At 35.6% G+C, this 22249-nt stretch overlaps 1 protein-coding gene, 1 long non-coding RNA gene and 1 pseudogene across 4 annotated transcripts; 1 reads left to right on the forward strand and 2 right to left on the reverse strand.

Annotated features, from left to right (window-relative positions):
* The first annotated feature begins 6002 nt into the window (after nt 1-6002).
* On the forward strand, nt 6003-9825 carry LOC143588589 (uncharacterized). Its single transcript, XM_077069550.1, has 3 exons — nt 6003-6548; nt 6648-6711; nt 9302-9825. Exons 1-3 carry the CDS (start codon nt 6293-6295, stop codon nt 9615-9617), a joined length of 636 nt encoding a protein of 211 aa, XP_076925665.1. The 5' UTR covers nt 6003-6292; the 3' UTR covers nt 9618-9825.
* Nucleotides 9826-15174: 5349 nt separating this feature from the next.
* On the reverse strand, nt 15175-21624 carry LOC143588585 (uncharacterized). 2 transcript variants are annotated; one of them, XR_013145132.1, is made up of 4 exons: nt 21549-21624; nt 16336-16399; nt 16149-16246; nt 15175-15398 (listed from the first exon to the last, which is right to left on the reverse strand). It is a non-coding gene; the product is annotated as an uncharacterized LOC143588585 (long non-coding RNA). The 2 variants fall into 2 exon arrangements; XR_013145131.1 differs by lacking the exon at nt 21549-21624 and adding an exon at nt 16466-16661.
* On the reverse strand, nt 16847-18142 carry LOC143588578 (UDP-D-apiose/UDP-D-xylose synthase 2-like; annotated as a pseudogene). The gene is made up of 6 exons (XR_013145128.1): nt 18134-18142; nt 17924-18016; nt 17683-17790; nt 17357-17472; nt 17074-17268; nt 16847-16990 (listed from the first exon to the last, which is right to left on the reverse strand). The product of XR_013145128.1 is annotated as a UDP-D-apiose/UDP-D-xylose synthase 2-like (transcript).
* Nucleotides 21625-22249: the final 625 nt, after the last annotated feature.

The raw sequence follows: 22249 nt of genomic DNA on the forward strand, positions 1-22249 counted from the left end.
TCGTCAGCCTGTTGAACTGAACGCAAGCGTTCATCCAACTCAGCTTGGAACTCTTTCTGACGTGCTTCGGCCCACGCCTTGACTTGATCTAGTGTTTGGCGAGGGCCCCTCGTCCGTTTCTCCAACTGGGCATTAGTGAACCCCAGTGAAATATTGTTTACTGCACTTGTCCCGGCTTGGGTAACCGGGGTAGTGTTCGTAAAATTTGTATAACCGCCGGTGTTCCCAGTTGCTGGGGTTGTGGTCACCGGGGTTTCTTGGTCACTTACTGGCCTTGGGACCGGAGTAACGTTAACCATTTCTTCAGAAATTTTGAAAAAACTAAGAATTAGTTCTAGCTTTTATGCACGGATGGCGCCAATGAAGAAACACTAAGTGATCTGGGGCAGATTACGGATAATCTGGGGGTTAAGTAATGTTTCCCACGAGGATGAGGTCCAGCAGAGAAGGTTGTTCTTCAGATGACCTGCAAAACAGACACCGTAAGCTCGTCACTGAGAAGGGGGGGTTCCTCCTTGTGACCACCCTCCGGCGTGAGAATCAGACTAGATTGCTTTGAATATAAGTGTATATTGAGAGATTGCTAGATAAAATAAGATAATGAGATATCAGATGATGTCCTTACCATTCCAAGGAGTTGGAGTATTTATAGCCGAAGGTAGGTTTCCTAGAAGGTACAGCCGGCTGAATAGTATTCCTGTTCTACCAACAGTGGGCTACGCACAAGCCATGCTGGTTGGTGGATAGGATGCGGCCGACAGTGACAAGGTCGGCTGTATACTGTTCCTTTACTGCCGGCTATGCACTGTTCCACCAACTGTAGGCTGCGCACGTCCCACAGTAAGGGTTGGTGAGTAGGCAGCGGCTAATAGTGACAAACAGTGCTAGAGGGTGCACCTCCTCGTACTGTTGTCGGTGAGCTGTCACCCTGTGATTGGTTCATGGGCGTCTGGCCAGATCGTCTGTTTTGCCCATACCTTGGTAGGTATAGTACAAAAGATCTTCCAGAAGCATACGGACTGGCTCATTTGGGCGGGAGTATTCCCGCCTTGCTCATTCCTTCAGGTGACTACTGAAGTAGCAAGAGTTAGTGCCTTGTGCGTGTAGCCTTGCTATCAGTGCGGGTAGCCTTCCCTGATGGCTTGTATCCGCAGCTGCGGGGACAGGCGGAGTACACCATTGGGAGGCTTTTCCTGCGGGAACAGGTTGCGTACTGCGCGTAAGGACGTCACGTCTCTGAGCATGGTTGGTCCTGCGGATCCAGTTGGTTTCTGCGCAGACGTCTCCAAGGTGAGTCCTGCGGGTCCAACTGGGCTCTGCTGGGACCTACCTCTTCATGCACATACAAATTATCATTTGTTGATTGATGCTGTATTGAAACTATAGAAGATAATATGATTCCGTGTGTGATTCTTAACATCCAAATCAAAAGGGTAAAAAAGAAAGAATATTAGCATATAAGAGAGTCTATAATACTCAACACCAAGCCTTCGTACGTTTTGTGTGTATATATAATGTTCAACCTCTTTGCAACTTAAACCACTTTTGCCTATTAACATAAAACAATCTTTTTTTTTCAGTCAAATTTCTCGATCTAAATATGAGACGTTGGCTTCTAAAACAGGGCAGAGTTCTCTTAACCGAAGAACAGTTAAAGGGTATGCTCATAAAATTCGATACCAATGGAGACAACAAGATTAGTCGTTGGGAACTAAGGGAAGGCTTGAAGAGTCTTGGGGTACATTTTGCAGGCTTTAGAGCTAATAGGGCACTGCGCCACGCTGATGCTAACGAAGATGGTGTTATCGGTGATGAAGAGATCAACGAGCTTGCAAATTATATTCACAAATGGGGCATTTCTATTACTTAATAGCTTCCACAAGGATTTAAATGTATTAGAATATACTTTTTTGTGTGTGTGTGTGTTTTCAGTACTGAACATGTAACCGTCTTCATATTGTTTAATATGAATAAAGAAGAATGAGTTTAAGGGTATTGTAGATCACAGTTATGAGCAAGATTACTAGTTGTCTTTATTTGCTAAGTTTCTCAAGAATAGGTTACTTACTTTGTTTTTGTTTATACAAATAGGAGTTTGATTTAAAAGTGCGGAAGGAACTAGACCTCTAAACGACCCGAACAAACACGGACACCAACAAGTTTGTGTTTGTTTATTTAACTTTAACCGAACATGAACTAAAACACAAAATTTATAATCATTTATATAATCGAACAAAATTTGTGTAATTGTGTTCATCTTCATTTATTAAGAAAATGGGCATGTTCATGTTCATTTTCTGCATGCTCTTTTGCATAAAACTTAAACGAACAACTCATGAACATAAACCAATAAAGTTGAATGAACATAATTGAACAAAAATAAAAGAACAAGTCTTATAGATCGCAGTTCATCCAAAACCACAATTGTATTAGTGGTCTAAATTTACGCAATTCATTCTAAACATCCATCATGATTCTACCAAACAAACAAACATAAATGAACAAATGTATATTGCTTATGTTTACATTTATATAAATTTAACTACTTATGTATTTATCATAATTCAAACGAACATAAATGAACGTAAATAAACAAACATATATGCACATGAAAGAACGAACATAAACGGTTCTTAAACATAAATGAACGAACAATATGTGTATTCATGTTCGTTTGCTTTAAATGGACAAAAATTCTTGTTCATGGTCGTTCGTTAATTAACTAAACGAGCATAAACAACTTCCTGACAAACAGTTCACAAAATGTTTTAGCTTTAAAGACTACAGCCTTTTGGTTAAAACAATGTTTGTAGTTAAGTGCTGAAATATTTGGGGTCAAGCGAATGGTGTGTGTTACTTTGGTATTTCATAAGTTATAGATACATTTTTTTTCTTTTACTTATATGCTAACTTATTCATGATTATGCTATTAAAAACGGTTGACGTAAGTATATATGATATCCACGATTGCAATAGGGGTCATTTGGGTGGTATATTGGTGTTACTCTGGGTTGATGTTTACTATGATTGAGACATGTGACCTTATTATGTTTGTATCCAAAACTAATCACTGTAATTTTTGAAACATATGCAAAACCCGTCACAAAGCACGGGTTGTGTTTATTAGTCTCAATCTATCATCACAAATGACCTTGCTCGAGAGCTAGGTCAGGATCGATTTTTTGACAACAAATCCTATGCATATTGCCTAAAGTACCACTTGGTTGGATATATGCCAAAGGTTATCAATCTGCGTGGGTCCCGGACTGCTTATAATATCAATAGAATAAATAACCAACATTTTATAACATTATCATATCACGGATTCCTTCTCGGATGCCCCTAACAAAAGACAAATTTTCAAGGCATCTTCTTGAAAGAAAGTGGAAATAAAGTATGGTAAATATACCAATTCCTTCTTATTTTATAAGTTAGCTTTTTGCCTTCCAATCTATCCAAATCTTTCTTAACTGTATTAAGAAACCTAGTTTGGTAAGACAACAATGTTTTGAAGATCACGTTCTTTATAATTTTCGTAACAAAAGTGATTTTCTTATAAGAAATGATTTCTGAGTAATTTGAACCTTTTTATTGCAACCGGTGTCTTTTTTAAAGCCCAAAAGTCCAAAACAACAATATTCTGATATCGATTATAATCTTGCCCCTTGAGATCAGTAGATATGAAATTAGGAATTGCTTAAATATATAGCCAACTACCGGCCAAGCCATGCTTTATGGTAAATATTTCTGAAAATGATATTCGTTTGGCCAGCCTCAACCATTAAGGTTCTACTGTTGGAATAAAAGACGTGGACATACAACTTTTTAGTTGTTGATAGATGCTACATTTCAGCATCGTGCCAAGCACAGGACTCATGATTTTATCTTTATTTTGTTTTGTCCAAAAATATCTATATACGTTTTTTCCATCATCACGCTTCTCTTTGTACGATTATACTCTCTTCCTATGATGTTTTATCGGTTACTATTATACGTTTTTAGCATGTTCCGGTTGTTGGTAGCATATATACACACCACACAGTACACACTAATGCTATATTTATTACAACTATTTACACTAGGGATGTTGGTTTTTAGTACTCTTAATTTTCATCAGTTAGTTGATAACACTTTCAGATATTTTTCGGGTATAAATCGGGTATTTAAAAAACCCAGTTTCATGTATCGGAAAAACCCAGTTCTAGGTATGGAACCGGTTCCGATTTTAAAGTGTTACTGGGGTATAAATTGGGTCCGGTTCGGGTACGAGTTTTAATACTGAAATGCATGCCCTCTGAACCCTATGGGTAGAGTTGGGTACGGGGTCTGGCGTTAAAAACTCGGATATACGGGTCTGGTTTCAAGTTCGGGTCTATTGATTAATTGATTAATTAATCACAAGCGGCCAATATAGCCCACCTTGTCGCCCGAACCAAACGGTCCAAACCCACACTCAAAACCCAAAGAACTTCACCACTCCTGACAAAGGGGGCCCAACCGCTTATAAATTCAACAGAATAAACAATCACCATCATATAAAGACGACCATAAAATGAATTCCTTCTTAGATGCCCCTTGCAATTGACACATCTTCAAGGCATCTTCTTTAAAATGAAATAAAGTTTGATTAATATATCATATCCTTATTAATTTATAAGTTTGCTTTATGCCTACTAATCTATCCAAATCGTCCTTTGTATTAAGAAATTAGTTTGGCAGGATTACAATTATCATTTGAAGATCAAGTTCTTTTAGTTTCCGTAACAAAAGTGGTTACTAGAAAATGTATTAAGTGCAACTGAAAATGGCCACGACAGAGTTGCAAATTAATTATAACGGTCGCAAGTCTTATTTTTGTCCCGGTAGCAAAAATCATAGGAAATAGTTACACAAAATTAAATACCGGTCGAAAAAGTTTCTACTTTTACTATTGTTAAGGGGCAAATCACTGTCTTTTTAACAGCCAAAACAACAACATTTCAGATATCGGTTATTTAAAAACTACGCAAACCACCGGCTAATAAGTCATGTGTACTATGGTGAATATCTTTGAAAAATGATATAAACCGAACTATTGACCGAGAACTCCTTTGACCAGTCTCAACCATTGAAGCTAGTCTACTGTTGGAATAAAAGACATGTACATAAAAATTTCAATTGCTAGATAGATTCTCTATTTTAGTACCGTGTCAATCACATGACTATTAGTGATGAGACTACCTAAACTTATGATAGACATGGAAATCAATCTCTTAAACAAATACAATGACATCAAATATATATGACTCCTAATAAGGACCACTGGTTATCGAATGGTCATAACGTCTATAAAGAAATACACTTATGTGTACAGATTGCAAGTAACATGTGTAAACAATTATCAATGGTGAGGCCGTGAGGGTAAGCTCGAGAATATTTTACATACGATACAAGTCAAGTCTTTTTTATATAATTTATGATTATGGAACATCCCCATAATTCTACTAATCATAGTCTATAAATTAACATTTTTACCGTCATCATGCTTCTTTTTTTTTGTTCACATGACTATTTAAAAAAGAGCGCTATCTGCCAAATTCGTGGGATAAGTATTTAGCAACTGCTATGTCGGACGCATTACTATTTACGTTGTAACAGTGATGACTTTATATTTGATTGTTTAATGAAACATTAGTCGTGCCTGATAAACTATCAAGTGATAGCAAATCCAAAGTTGATGGTTTAGGGTTCATCTTTAATAAAAAACGAACTTCCCATGACGTTGAGGAACAAAAAAGATATTTGTCATTGGTATCATTAAAGCGGAAATTAATCGAATGCGTACACACACACACACGAAGAACAATACAAAATCCTTGTACTTTAACTCACCCTATAATTGTCACTAACGAACCATATTGATTATTCTTGACATCATTAAGATATAATTTGCTCATTGTTGACCACTGATGACCATGATCACTTATAACAGTCATGGTTACAAGCATTCAAGGTATTTTGGTTTTAGTTTCGATGTTACAAAAAATCCATCGCAACACATTAAGATAATACGATTCCATGTATTCCACGATTCTTAACATCAAAATCAAAGGTTAGCATCCATATCAAAAGTTAAAAAAGAGCGAATATATATTAGCATATAAGGGAAAGTCTAAAATACCCACCTGCACCAATAAACCTTTGTATTTACTGTATATAAATGTGTTAAGAATAAGCCTCTTAATTTGCAACTCAACCCACTTTCACCTATTAACATAAAGCCTTCCTCTTTCCCAGTCACCTTTCTTTAAATATGCGAAAATTATGTAGTCCGAGACAGGTGGAAGTTCCCTTGACGAAAGAACAGTTAAAAGGTATGCTTAGAAGGTTAGATACCAATGGAGACGGCAAGATTAGTCGGAGAGAATTGAGGGTAGGCTTGAAGAGTCTTGGATTGCATTTTGCGGGTGTTAGAGCTATTCGTGCACTGAGTCATGCTGACGCTAACGGAGATGGTGTCATCAGTGATGAAGAGATCAACGAGTTGGCAAAATATGTTTACAAGTGGGGCATTTATATTTATTAAGAGCTTCTGTAGGGATCTAAATGTATAAAAAAACACTTTTTAGTGTTTTCTTGTGGCTTTCTTATTGCTAAGTTGTATATAGGTCGATCAAGTGTGAATTTGCAACCGTCTTCATCTTGTTTAATCAGGATCAAGAAGAATGAGTTGTAAGTCTATTGTAAATCATAACTAACGGACGAACTTTGTATCGGATGTTGAGATTCCTAGACTCGATTTCTATAAAAAGTGTCTTATAAAAGTTCATTCATTTTATAAAAACTAAAGAGATGGAACTTATGTTGCTTTTGCAAAATTCATTCTTGAATCAATATTTCATACTCTGTTATTGTTTACTGTTCGGATATGATTTTGTTTGTTGAGTTGTATTTAAACAGGCTGTTTACAAACTATCCACAATCGGCTCATGGATAGATCTTAACACTTCTATACAAATCTTGAAGATCCAGTTTATTAACCATTGGTTAATTCAAGGGGTTTGAAGGGAAACTTTGATCATGCTATTATCTTCAAGTGTACTTGACTTGCATGATTTAACTTTTATCATCATCGAAACAGGCCATTAATACTAGAGATGCATACACCAACGCACCAAATAGTTCTACTCTTAAACGCCAAACCTACATGGGGCCGCATCACCATGACCAACTTGCTTTGATCAATGGGCTCTTAAGTCTTAACTAAGCCACTTGATTGTCAAACTGAAATCGTATGATAGACAAATTTACAAGCCCGAACCTGATCTTCACACAGAACAAATAAACTGAAATGTGACTCCCTTCAGTGGCGGACTTAGGAAAAAATTTTATAGTGTCAGAAGATTGTCGGTGTTAAATTTTATAGAAGTCGGTCGGGATTTTAAAATTTTCACAGTGGCCGTCCCCTACACTTATAGTGTAGGTTCGCCACAGACGCCTTGATAGAATGATCAAATACTCTCTCAAGCTCATATATTAATTACTTATATCTATATGCTTCAAATTGGATAACAAGTTATCACAATCAATCATCACAAATAAGCTTTCACAAGAGGTCACGACTTCTCGACAACAAATCCTACGCATTTTGCCAAATGTATCACTTGGACAGATACCAAAGTTATCGATATGCAAGGGGCCCCAATCGCTAATAATTTAAATAGCATAAACAATCTCCACCATATAAGCTAGAGGATCAAATAATGAATTCCTTCTCAGATATATGCCCCTTACAAATTACACATCTTCTAGGCATCTTCTTGAAAGTGGAAATAAAGTGTGATTAATATATACCATATCTTTTTTTAATTTATAAGCTAGCTTTATGCCTGCTTAATCTATCCAAATCTTCCTTTGTATTAAGAAACCTAGTTTGGCAGGACAATGATCTTCTAAAGATCATGTTCTTTTAGTTTCTGTAACAAAAGTGACTACTAAAAAATGGATTAATTGCAACTGAAAAATGGCAACGGCAGAGTTGCAACATTAATTATAAGTTGCAAGTCCGGTAGTAAAAATCATAGAAAATAATTAAACAAAATTAAATACTGGTTGTAAGAGTATCTCCTTTTACTTATAATGTTAAGGGGCCGGCAAAATCGACAATGTCTTTTAAACAAACAAAACAACAAAATTCTGACATCGATTCCAATCTTGCCCCTTGTGAGTAGTTAGGAATAACTTAAAAATTAAGCAAACCATTGGCCAAGTCATGTAATATGGTAAGCGTCATTAAAAATGATATAGAACTATTGAGTACTTCTTTGAACAAGCTCAACCATTGAAGCTCTACTTTTGGAAAGTTGGAATAAAAGACGTGGAGATACATGTTTTAGTTGCCAATAGATTCTCTATTTTAGCGACTTATCATGCACAGGACCACAAGTTATTGAATCGTCGTGACGTCAGTAATGAATTAATTACACTAATGGGCCTTAGGTCCATGGGCTTAAGGGAGTATAAATACCCCTTAAACCCTAAACCTCAGCAACTAACAAGTGTAAGCAATGATCAATAATGAGGGTAAGCTTAATTGATATTCTTTTACATACAAAACATATCTATACTAGTGTTCGAAATAATCGATGATTATGGAATATCCCTATAATTCTATTAATCATGGTCTATAAATGTTTTACCATCATATATCATGCTCTATTTTTCTTTTCCTTTTTTTTTGCTGTTGTACACATGACTACATACAAAAAAACACTATTAGCTGTCAAATTCGTGGTATAAGGATTTAGTGACGACTAACTCCATCGCAATACAATTATTTTGTAATAGTCGACCGACTTGTATATTTGATTTTTTTATTGAAACATTTGTTGCGCCTTCTAGAGTATCAAATTATAACTAATTCATGATTTAAGGTTTTCGGTTTAGTTTTTGACAAAGCTTTTTATCAAAAGTGAATCTCCACATGACAAAATATTGGTTTGGGTAAGAACACAAAAGATATTTGTCATTGTTAAGCTAATAATATATTTGGTTTTTAAATTTTAAAAACTAAATATTTTAATTTTCATGATACAAAAACTATCGGAACATAAAAAGATAATATGGTTCCTTGTATTCAATGATTCTTAACATCAAAACCAAAAGGTTATTTAGCATCCAAATCAAAAGGTAACAAAAGAAAGAATATTAGCATAAAGGATAAAGTCTATAATATACCCATGCCACCAGCCATCCTTTGTATGTACTGCTTATAAGTGTGTTGAGCCTCTTAATTTGCAACTCAAACCACTTTCGGTGATTAATATAAAACCTCCTTTTTCTTTTCTAGTCATCTTTCTTTAAATATGCGGAACACATGGAGTTGGAGACAAGTGGAAGTTCCCTTGACAGAAGAACAATTAAAAGGTATGCTTAGAAAGTTTGATACCGACGGAGACGGCAAGATTAGTCGTAGGGAATTGAGGGTAGGCTTGAGGAGTCTTGGATTGCGTTTCACGGGCGTTAGAGTTATTCGTGCACTGCGGCATGCTGATGCTAACGGAGATGGTGTTATCAATGACGAAGAGATCAACAAGCTCGCAAAATATGTTTACAAATGGGGCATTTGTATCTATTAAGAGCTTATGTAGGGATCTGAATGTGTTAAAAACACTTATTTTTGGTGTGTTTTTTGTTGTGGCTTTCTTGTTGCTAAGTTGTATATAGGTCAAGTGTGAATCTGCAACCGTCTTCGTATTGTTTTATACGGATCAAGAAGAATGAGTTGAAGTCTATTGTAAATCATAATATGTAAGCAACACTACTAGTCTTCTCCATCTGCTTAGTTTCTCAAAAGTAGGTTCTTATTTTGTTTTAGAAGTTGAATTTAAGTACAAGGGGTTATGTTTAGATCCCTCGATGGTGGATTTTGAATGAGTTTCATTCTCCCTTCTCTCCTTCACATAAGCATCACATATATACGTTAGAAACACAATAAAACATATTCATTGGAGATGGTCTTAGAAATAAATAAGCCAAGTATATATCCAAAGCCTTAGCACAAGTTAATTAAATACTTGATACAAGATATTAAAACAACGAAACAGGCGTCGACAACTTAAAATGCATCGAGGTAGAGATATCACAACTAAATGAATGAGAGAAAGGAAAAAGACTATTAACATAAATCCTATAATGTTGATTTTGTATTGGAAAAGAGGCACGTACACTTGGAATTGGAAACAAAGAAACTAAAACCTAAAGCACCAGAGACCCTAGAGACGAGAGATGGCACCGGTGGTTGACTGTGGTCAACCGATACAAGTAATCTTCACCGTCATTTGCGTCCATACTTTTTTTATTTGCGAATTTGCAAGTATCCACGACGGGTTTTTGTTTTCCACATATACGTGTTACTTGTGGTTGCAGTTAAACCCACAAACTTTAAACATAATGGATATTTTGAAAGTGCAGAATAAATATGTGAAGAAACCAGGTAGATATTTATTTGAGCATTCAAAGGGAAAGTTCTCGGACAGACAACGCTCTCTTTTCCTTGTCAAAAACTCTTCGCAAATGCAACCTTCGCCACGAATGGCTCCTATTTCTCCTTAAGCATGTTCCTTTGTGAACATACTTCAATTAGAACATGCATCCCCAATCTGGAGTAACCGACCAATTTCAAAATTTTGGCTTTTTTTTTAAGAAAAATTATACCCTACAGAAACTATAAAATAAAGATTTTGCCTAAAATTTAATGTTTGTTTTTTGTCCCATGGTATATTTAAATTCCCATATTGTTCCGATATTAATCTTTCCAAGTAGATGAGAATAACGAGAAAAGCAAATAAATATATAGTCAAGCATCAAATTATGCATCTTGCATTCGAGAGCCCCCCCACACTCCCTCCTCTTTTGGTCCTCAATTATTGAGGGCCTAGTGTTGGAATCTTGATATATAACCAATAAACCGTTGAGAGGATTGAATCCTCAAGCGTAGTGGTAAAGTCACAAGTTCCATCGTCTTAGATCCAAAACATGCGTCCACAGGTTTTCTGTGATAAACTATATTTGAAAGACCACATCCCTTACACAAGCATGTCAAGTATTGGTGGTTCCCGTGGATTTTCTAGAAATAGCAAATATTTAAATTAAAAATCGAATAAGAGAAGGATATAAAACTAGAAAAAAAGATGGGAAGAGGGCAGAGCTTTTGGTTTTTCATGTTGTCAAAGAGTTGAACAATGAAAATAGATGGCGAATGCCCGATCGGATTGATCGGGTCATGTAGAAACAAGGTTCAAGTCTAACGGTCTGTTAGGATGCCTCATCTGCATACATCACTTCACTTCCACAGTTCCACTTGACACATATCGTAATGAAAAACGGCTCGTGTCGCAGTGACCTTCTCTTGAATTCTCAAAACTTTTGTCGCTCCATCTCCGTAGGGGCAGAGAACCCGCCGTTGTCTCAGTTGTGCTACCGGAGGCTCTGGAGAAGTCGGAATATGAGAGCACACATCTTGGGGTGAGCTTACTACTTAGATGCTTTCAGCAGTTATCCGCTCCGCACTTAGCTACCCAGCGTTTACCTTGGGCACAATAGGCAGAGGTGCATCCTTCCCGGTCCTCTCGTACTAGGGAAATGTCCTCTCAATGCTCTAACACACACACACACCGGATAAGGACCGAATTGTCTCACAACGTTCAGAACCCAGCTCACATACCGCTTTAATATCCTAAACAACTACTTGTTTACTATATGTCTATATGGTGATATGGCAACACTATGGAATTCAGATGGGAAAGTTACATGACACTGATGACTAAATCATAGACGGTATATCACCAACTAAATGTACTCCATCACAATCTAGCTATATGTTAGGACTTTTTAAGAATTGCATACTATAAGTCTATGACTCAATGTGAGGCGTGAGAACCCAGTATGATCCATTTAGATCCCTCATGACACAATTATGACACGGGAGAGGGGGGTGCGAGAGATCGACCCTGGCCTTCCTCTAATCTTTGCCCATGCTTGTTGTCAGTTCATCCCACATTACGACTCATATAATCATATAATCACATACAGACTCATATTCATTATTTCCAAGTCCTAACATGACATCTTAAAACATAATATTACCTAGTAATATGACAATAAGTACTATTTTTATATCAATATAAAGATACGTTAAACATATGTGCATACATCATGTGGTCTATTTACCATCCCCCATGATGATGATGATGATGATGATGAATACGCAGTTTAGGTCAAAAAATCATAAAAAGTAGATGGCATTGTTCGTGTTAAATGAATGTTGGTTTTGCTGGTAAAAAAAATGACATTGTCCGTGTCAAAAGAAACTAATTGATGGACACAGAATTATCATTGAATGACATTAAATTACTTCTAGAAGGATTTATAGTGATGAATAATAAATTTTGTTCGAATAACAAATTTCTTTAATCCTTACCGTTACATAGAATTTAAACTAAAGACTTTCCTTTCAAACCCGTATGTTTAAAGACGTTGTATTTGTTAAAGACCTTCGGTTGATGAATATTAAATAAGGCTTTTCATTCTATAAGGTGTTATAATAATTTATAGTATCTTTTTGTTAGTTACAATATTTGTAAAAAGTATTAATAATAGAAGTCACTTTTATTAGTAGATTTATTTCCTAACAAATTGGTTTGAGATCAATGATCCAAGAAATGTATACTTCTCTTTGGAAAATCCTAATATTGGACGAAAAAGGCCATTAAGGCAATTCGTAATGGGCGACAATATGGGGCGAATTGGGGCGATTTGAAGGAGGAACACTGCCCCCCGGGCAATTTTCAGGCGATAAGGGGCGGGGGCGAGTTGTTCTCGTCGCCTAGAAGAAGAAAAAATAATAAAAATAATTAATATGTGTTATATATATATATATATATATATATATATATATATATATATATATATATATATATATATATATATATTGTAGCTCCTACACCATTACACCCTAAAAACAAATTCTCATCCCTTACTGACTGGGCGCCACCAGACGCAAAACATTCCAATTTGTAGCCTCTTCACTACGCATAGCCTTAGCAAATAGTAAGGGCTGAATTGTTAACATGAATATCACGAACATAACCAAAACAACCGATTTGAATTTGACTAGTTTGACTCTTTTTGTTAGCATGAATAAGCAATTACAAAAATACAATAACCAAAGACACAGGAACCCTAAACAAAAAACCCAAACAAATAACAAATACTAATTAATCTCCCCAAACTCGAAATTTAAAAGTACTTTAATTAACCAAATTTCTACTTTAGCCATTGATCTTTTAAAATAACTCACGCATACAATCTAATACTGATTTTACTTCACAAACCAAAAGTCAAACCCTCACCTCTAGAGTAAAAATACCATCTAACACGGCAACATACTAGCTATTTGGTTAAATGGCCTAGCATTGATCCACTTTATTTAATTGGATATAAATGTTTTTTTTTTGTGTGTGTGTGTGTGGGGGGGGGGGGGTAATGTAATTAAAGATCTTATTAACGGAAAATATGTAAATTGTTACATAATTAATAATTGAACGTTAATAGGTAGATAGGATTTGATACCATTTTGTATACACTTTTATTAAAGTTATTATTAATTATGGTTATCGTAAAAGAATCTGCATGCCCCAGATTTTAGGCACGAAATAAAATAATAGCATGTGGAAATACATTCTTCTATGTACTAAACAATTACATATGGCATTATATGTACTTTAGACCAGTGATTCTAAGAAAAGCTCAGTGACCGCAATGTCATTTTCGAGTTATGCTTAAGTTACACGTATATAATAACGAACATTATTATTTATCCTGAAAAATGATGTTGATTCAAAGTAATTACTTCCTTTGATTACCAAGAAGTTAAAGAAAAACCAATAAATCAAATATCTGAATGTAACAGGCAAAATCAAGCATCAAGATTCCAAGAGATTAATGCATTATGCATCATATCATTTTAGACAAAATGCGATATCTATATTAATCATTCTTTGTCGCTAGCTAGATTATTAATATATAAGAGATGATAACCTTGCCATTAAAAAACACTCGTATCTTTCTCATTGTGTGATACACATTTTCATAGCTATATCAACTACGTACCAAACAATATATTCTATTCTTAGCTTGGTTTAACAGCCGATTTTTTAAACACAATAAACTAGCTAGGGACCAAGTACTAATTAAGGTGAGAAAAGGTGCATCTGCTCCAATATATATATGTGTGTATAAATTTGATGATTAGTATCAAGTATCAACATAAAGAACCTCCATATATCTCTCCATTTCCTTGCCTTAATATTAATTTCTTAGATAATGAGAAAAGGTTGGTCTGGAAGACGGGTTGAAGGGGGGTTGCCAGAAAACCAGATGAAGGGTATTTTCAGAGCATTCGACACCAACGGAGATGGTAAGCTAAGTAGGAAAGAGTTAAAGGTTGGCTTGAAAAGTTTTGGCATACGTTTCTCGGGCTTCAGAGCTTGGCGTGCAGTGCGTCATGTTGATGCTAATGGTGACGGTTTGATCGGTGAGGATGAGATAGATGAGCTCACTAAATATGCAGCTTCCAGGTGGGGAATTATAGTCACTCCCTAGAGTGAAATTAAAAAAATATGTAGATTATATATATATATATATATATATATATATATATTATATATATATATATATATATATATATATATAGGATGCGTGCAACTGTTTTTATTTTCAATGGTTGGTTTTCTTAAAGAGATTACAAACGTCTTTATGTAAGATATATGATTAGGAAGTAGTGTTTGAAGACCACTGTGATCTATCTAATTAATACATATCTTGCTTTCTGTTCTTTTTGTTTCTTTCAGTTAAAGCTTAATTTCCTGCACTACTAGAAAATAGTCCTTTAATGACGCACTATGCGCGTCATTAAAGGGGTAGATGACACGATATCTCGTGTCAAAGAAGGCCATGTCATAAAGAAACAATGACGTAAATTTGTGTCATCTTTTTATGACATGCATTTATGACAAGCATTATTGACATCTTTTTTTCGACACGCGTTTGCGTGTCTTGGTTTCAAGTTATAAAAAAGAATGTTTTTGACAGATTTATAATTTCAACGTTAAATAATGACAATTAGCATCTTATAATAAAACTAAATTCATATATAGCAAAATAATCCATTTCATATAATATTTCAACATACTAACAAACATTCAAAAGTCGACCATTCTTCACAATATTTCAAAGTTTAACATTTCATTAACATCGATACGAACATTCACCGGTAAATAAAGGATGCCACAAGTCGACCATTCTTCACGAATTCCATCAATATCAGCATCCGTGTATTCATTATTCCCTCCTCCAACCTGAGAAAAAATTTAGATTAGTTAAACCTAAAGTTCAAATGATTTGAAGATTTATTTATCAGACTCATTTGACTTTTAACAGTCAAAGCTTCTTTTTTGATCATTAAACTACAGTTTTGACCCCTTAGTCAAATTTGCAGTCAAATCCACAAAAAAAATTTGCAGTCAAACAATTTCATTCTGAATTACTAACTGATTCACACCGAATCAAGTATGTCTATTACAACTCATATTTGTACAGACTAACTACCGATTTAACTACTCTATAACAATCAAGTCCACAACTTGCTAACTAATACAATCTAAGTACCTATATGTGCTAATAATATCTTTCATTTATTGTTACAGCTTTAACCCTTGTCATATAGCTGAGACTTCTTCCCCTGTACCAAGGGTATATGGGTAAAATTGTCTGTTTGCACTAGTTGCAAGCTAAACAATTGTGCCTGAGCCATTTGTTCTGTTTTAAGCCATCTCACTTGAACACATAAGTAATTCCTTAGAACCTTTAATTCTAAAACCGGGTTGCTAACTTTGAATTTCACAGTTAATTAATTCCTTAAAGTTCCATCACTGTATCATAATTGGTGACATGAATAAGTAGATATAATATCAGTCACATTTTCACAAGCCCACCGTTTAAAACTTTTGGTTGGGTTTGGTCAACAAAAGTCAAAGCCCATTTATAATCGGTTCATAAATTTACTAAACTGATACAATAATGAAAATATAAAAAGTTGCTATACTCACATTGTCATTGACCAGTATTTTAATTCCTTCATCAACTATCTCTTTCATGAACTTTAACATAAAGTAGCCACATTCGGTGCTTCCGGCTGACATGGACACTTCATAAATACATTACAAATAGTCATCGTAACATAGATTCATATAATGAGGTTAAAACTACTATTTCAATATGGATTTAAATGCTCACCCTAGCGTTGACCCAATTGAGTTTTACCCTCGATCTACTTTGTGTACCGTACAAGTTCATTGCACTACAAAAATGTTAAGAAATATATCAAATACTAAAACATATTGTTTCCATAATTTGTATAACTTACCCATCGATAATCTGCTGCAACTGCAAATTAACAGTTGCTGGCCTTAGAGAATCAAGGTAATAGCAAGTCATTGTTTTCATGTGTAGTACGGCCAGCACCCAATGATTTCTAAAAAAAACAAAAACCAAATTTAGTCAAACAAATAATAAAACTAGTAAAACTTGGATTTCGATTTGGATGGTTTTGATAATTAGACTCCGGATTGTAGAGAATCAAGATGATGTCATTGTCCTTTCGGTTAAGCAACCGATTTGCAATCCTTCAACTTGAATCGTCAATATTTTTGAACTTTGATTTACGTTCACGTGGCGAGGCTGTAGTCGGGCTCACAAAACAACTCGATTTCATGAAACATTACTCAAGAAACTAGGATCAAGGGGGCTAAGTACCTAATTGTTTGTTTATAATGGTCATGTCTGAAATCCTCTTGCCACTGTCATTATACCCTTCACCATAAAACTCTTTAGAACTTACATCAATGGTTGGGGTCTCAATCGAATCTTCTCCACTTACTTTTGCATATACCTGCAATATGTGACTAAATTAGACCATACCAATAACATTTTAATCTATATAAATATTTGAGTGAAAAGATAATGTTACATTACCTTGGTCATCATTTCAGCAAGTTGTCTAACAGTAACTTCATTGTTAGGGTTACCCACATTGAAAAGATAATGTTACAAGAACCCTGGGAACACCCTCACTTGGACCATCAATCCCGGGAAAGAAATCCATCCGAGGACCGATCCAGTTGAAAGGTCTGACAATGGTGAACTCAAGACCGTTCTCAGCACCCTCGGCTGCAAATGTAATGAAAGTAATAAGAGCATGCCATGTGGATATCATCAGTTTTAACACTAAGGTTATTTCAAAAACAAGCATGCTCACCATAGATGAGCCTCTCGATCAACTGTTTTTGCACATGCATAAGACCATCTTTGTTTCTCAATTGAGCCAAAAATGCAAGGGGATGTGTCTTCTTTCAGAATGTAATAAGCAGGATCCTGTAAATGGACGCAATTCATTAACTAAATTGACTACCACAAAATGTTGTATACCACTCTGAACAGATACTTATCAGCCAAATCTTATAGATTAGGTTCACACTAGTATACTACCATGATATGGATCCTGATTTGTGTTGGCATCAAAACACTATTTTAATAAACAACTAATCTTAATTAATAATAATTTAAATGAATCTGAATATTTACCGGTCGCAGAGGGCTATCTTGGGGAAGAAAGCTACCAATAGTTTTCCCATATACTTCACAAGTGGAAAAGTGAATGAGCCGCTTGTTATTCTCCGAACAGTATTTGACCTGACAGACGAAGATGACACTAACGATCCATAAAACGTCATAGAATACTTCATATAATCAAACATCAAAAACAGTAGAATAGTTTATAATACATAAAAACGTCAAATTAAAGCTATAAAAATGTAAATCGTACCACAGGGAGCGCATCGATGAAATTGCTGTAAATTGTGTCAAGAGGACGAGTATTGTAATCCGCCGGTGTGCAGATCGCATCTAGATTAACAGTCTAAACATAAACAGAAAAAATAAATCAAATACTATACTAATAGTGAACAATCTTAAACATGAACAGAAAACAAAAAACACAATAAACCAAATGCTGGATTAACAGCTAAACACAAACAGAAAACATAATAACTCAAATGCCGGAGCAGATTTGTCAAATCGAATATGATCTCTGCACTGTTATATTACTCATCCTAATGTATACATTCAGATTTACTGTCTAAACATGAACGATAACAAAACTAAAAAAATGCTATATTAGATCAAACACCAGATTACCAGAACAAATTCGTGTTATTGAATATGATCTCTGCAATTAGCTAACTGTTAATTTCAGATTTACTGTCTAAGCATGAATAGGAAACAAAAATAAATCAAGTGCCTGAACAGATTCGCCTTAGTAACAGGCTAAACATGAACAGATATTAAAAAAATGTCAAATGCCAGCACAGATTCGCCTAATTAAACACGATCTTCACAATTAGCTGGCCGTTAATCACATACCTAATGTATAATTTCAGTATGCTCCGCAATTAGCTAACGTTGAACTGTTCATCACTGAACAACTTAACATCACTCAAATTCTCACTCTAGAACTCACAATTAACCAATCAATCACGAAAATGCAGATCCAGAACAATTAACAGCGACAATCCTAATTACTAACAGTTGAAATGTGAAATAAAATCAAATGCATGAACCGATTCGCTTTCGCTTTATTAACTACGATTCACAGATACACCTAATTTAAATAAAATAAATCAAATTAGTTGTTGTCTTGATTTCTTAGTTATCGTATTTCTTATTTGTGAATTTAGTAACAAATGCTACTCTTTTTTTTCCTGTAAAAGAGAGTTAAACTATTCACATGGAATTATTCTCACAACAGTTATTACTCTACATTTCTATTTTCACCTTTGTCCTGCTTGATACATAGAGGATTTAATTCCTTACAAAAAAAAATTCCTAAATAATGGTTTGTATTGATCAGATGAGAGTGCAAAAAACCAACTAATCCAATTAATTTGCGAAAATCTGCAAGGGAACAATCGAACCAGACTCATCCCCAATTTTCATTTTAATACACCATATTTTGACTCGTTTGACCAGTTTCACTTTAAGTTCCTATTTTGACCCGCTTAATTTTAATTCATTGCCTTTCATTTTAATACACCATATTTTGACCTGTTTGACCAGTTTCACTTTAAGTTCCTATTTTGACCGGTTTAATTTTAATTCACTGCCTAAACCGCTTAATTCACTATGTTTTGACCCGATTCATTTTAATACACCATATTTTGACCCATTTCGTTTTAATTCACTATATTTTGACCAAATTCATTTTTGACCCATTTCAGTTTAATACACCATATGTTAACCCGTTTCTTTTAAATACATCATATTTTAACCCGTTTCGTTTTAATTCACCATATTTGACCCGTTTCGTTTTAGTTCACCATATTTTGACCTGTTTAGTTTCAATTCATTATATTTTGACCCGTTTACATATCAATGCGTTATATTTTGACCCGTTGAATTTTAATACACTATCTGAACCGCTTAATACTTATCACTACGTTTTGACCCATCTCACTTCAATATACCATATTTTGACCTGTTTCACTTTTGTTCCTATTTTGAACCGTTGAATTTTAAAACCTGAACTAATTCTAATACACTATATTTTGACCCGTTTCGTTTTAACTTATTACACGGATCTGATCTCGGTTATGGATTTTAACTATTTTTCGGTTCGGGTCGGTCAGTTAACACTCGGTTCGGTCCGGTCTTATCAGTTTGCTCACCCCTATTAGAAACATTAGAATGAACATGTCTTCATATTAAACCTAACAATTCTGCATCTCCTAATAATCTAGTGAACCTATTTAAGTTTAACAAAAATTTATGCACCAGCTTAAGTTTAACATTGAAGGCGGAAATTGATCTGAAATGAGTAAGAATGTTTCTCCATTCCATAAACAACACAGTTAACAACAAATTCAATTCAAAAAACCACACCTGTGAAGGTAATCAGGCTACCTATATACAACATAGTTAACAACAAATTAACCTGGTATAAATAGCATAACAAAATTAACAATTATTTTGTAAATTATAGACATTCAAAATATTAGTTGTAAATTATTTTGAATGTCTACTGTAAATAGCATACAAGAGACGAATCCCGTAAATCCTTTTATATATAACACAAACCGAACTACATCTGGATAATGGGTAAGCGAGCAACAAGCTGCGCCACTATCCCCTTTTGAATCGCAAAGCCTATTCTACTAAATATAAGTCCTTGGTTCCTCGGGCTCTGCGAGTCACTGTGGACCACCTTCTGCACCCGCTCCAAGAAGCGAACCGCCTCGGGAGCTAGGGATCCAAAAGTGTCGAAGGCAAATGGAATGAACACGTGTTGATTCTCCAAACACGATGTCTCATGCTTAGCAACCTTCCTAGACTCCGCTCTCAAAACCGCCTGTCCCGGTACGAAGCCACTGTCTCTCAACCCCACCAACGGGGACACCCCAGTGAGGTCAACACACGCATGCTTACCCCCTGCCCAGCCAAACACAAGAACATCCGCAGGACGCAGGGTAGATCTTCCCTCATGCGGATCAGTCAAAAAGTTAACATGTGCCTCTTTCTTGGCTGAGATCCCGGCACGTCTAAGCACATCCCATAACACATCTCTAACCCAGTCATGACGATACTTGAATCCCGGCAATTCCTTACAGTGAAGGGCATGCTCACCGAATCTATCCAAACAAGCCTTTTTACAAATGGGGCATAATTCATCTGGAGGGAAAAGGGGAATCATAAGCCGGTATTTAAGGATGGCTCTGTATTCAACTGCCGACATCCGTTGCCCAAGACCTTCAATGGGCACAACAGTCAAAAAATCCTGGGCATGAGCCCCCTTGAGACAAGCTAAAACTGCCTTTTGTCTCGGGGTCATATCGAATCTATCCTCCAAATCATGTACGTGTTTACCATAAAGAGCACTCGCCAAGGTTTGTTGAGGTTTCTTGGGGCGGTCTCCTTATCAGTAAAACCGCCTATATCAAGGTTCGGGAGAGTTGTTCCAATATTACCAAGTGCAAAAGAGTAGTCAGGATCTGCCCCCGTAACACCAGCGTTTCGCAGGACGTGGTCCTGCAATTTCCACGACTGAGACCTGGAAGCCACAAATGCATATGCGGAGACATCCTCAGCCGAGAAAATTCCTAAGCCTCCGCAACGCATAGGGAAGGAAGCCAACCTCCACTGGAGGTCCCCAAAATGCGGTCCTCCACACACAACAATATTTTGTTAATTCAATTCAAAGATCACGTAAACTAAACACCTATATAATACCACAACAAGAGATTAAGCAAAACCAATGGTAATTAGAGATTATACTTATGCATCAGCAGATCCGTAACTGTTTAAAACATAAAATACTCTTAAACCTAAACAATTTATGCATCAGCAGATTGTAAAGCCACTTTATGACCCAATTTAACACAAAAAGTAAGAGATTATACTGTAAACAATGAGTAATTAGAGCCGTAATCGTGAATTAGACGCAGCAAATCCTTAGATCCAGAGCCGTAATTGTAAGAAATCGATGATGGTATTAGGTATTAGATCGATGATGAGTAATTGTAAAGCCAGAGCCGTAAAGTGAGAGATCGATTATGGTATTAGGTTATAGCCATGAGAGATCGATGATGAGAGATATGGAATTAGGTTATAGCCATGAGAGATCGATGATGGATAGATGATGAGAGGTCGATGAGATTGAGCCCTAAAATGAGAGGTCGATGAGATGAAAGAGGGGTTTTGTACTTAGTTTTTTTTAACCAAAATTAAAAAGTGACACCTAAAAATAAAAATGACAAGACACTCAAAGTGTGGCCGTAGGCCTTTAGCCACACACATTTGGTTCAGGTCATATGTGGCTAAAGGTCATGACACCGTGGGTATGATATGGCCACACACAGTTTTTAGTGGCCTTATGTGGTAATAAGTGTGGCTAAAGGGTATTGGCATTAGTTGTTGGTCATCAAGAAGCCTCTTCAATAAGTGTGGCTAAACGGTAGAAAATGGCCACATGACTATTTACTATGAGTGACCATTGCACGTATAGAGCCACATGAATTAATGTTTCAGCCACATGAATTTTATAATAATGTGGCCAATAGGGTTGTGTTAAGCGTGCATTTTGACCTATACCGTGTGGATA

This window comes from Bidens hawaiensis, unplaced genomic scaffold, assembly GCF_021521415.1.
Source record: "Bidens hawaiensis isolate Kalapana, Puna unplaced genomic scaffold, B.hawaiensis_p1.1 tig00036471_1, whole genome shotgun sequence".
In the NCBI taxonomy this organism is placed as follows: Eukaryota; Viridiplantae; Streptophyta; class Magnoliopsida; order Asterales; family Asteraceae; genus Bidens; species Bidens hawaiensis.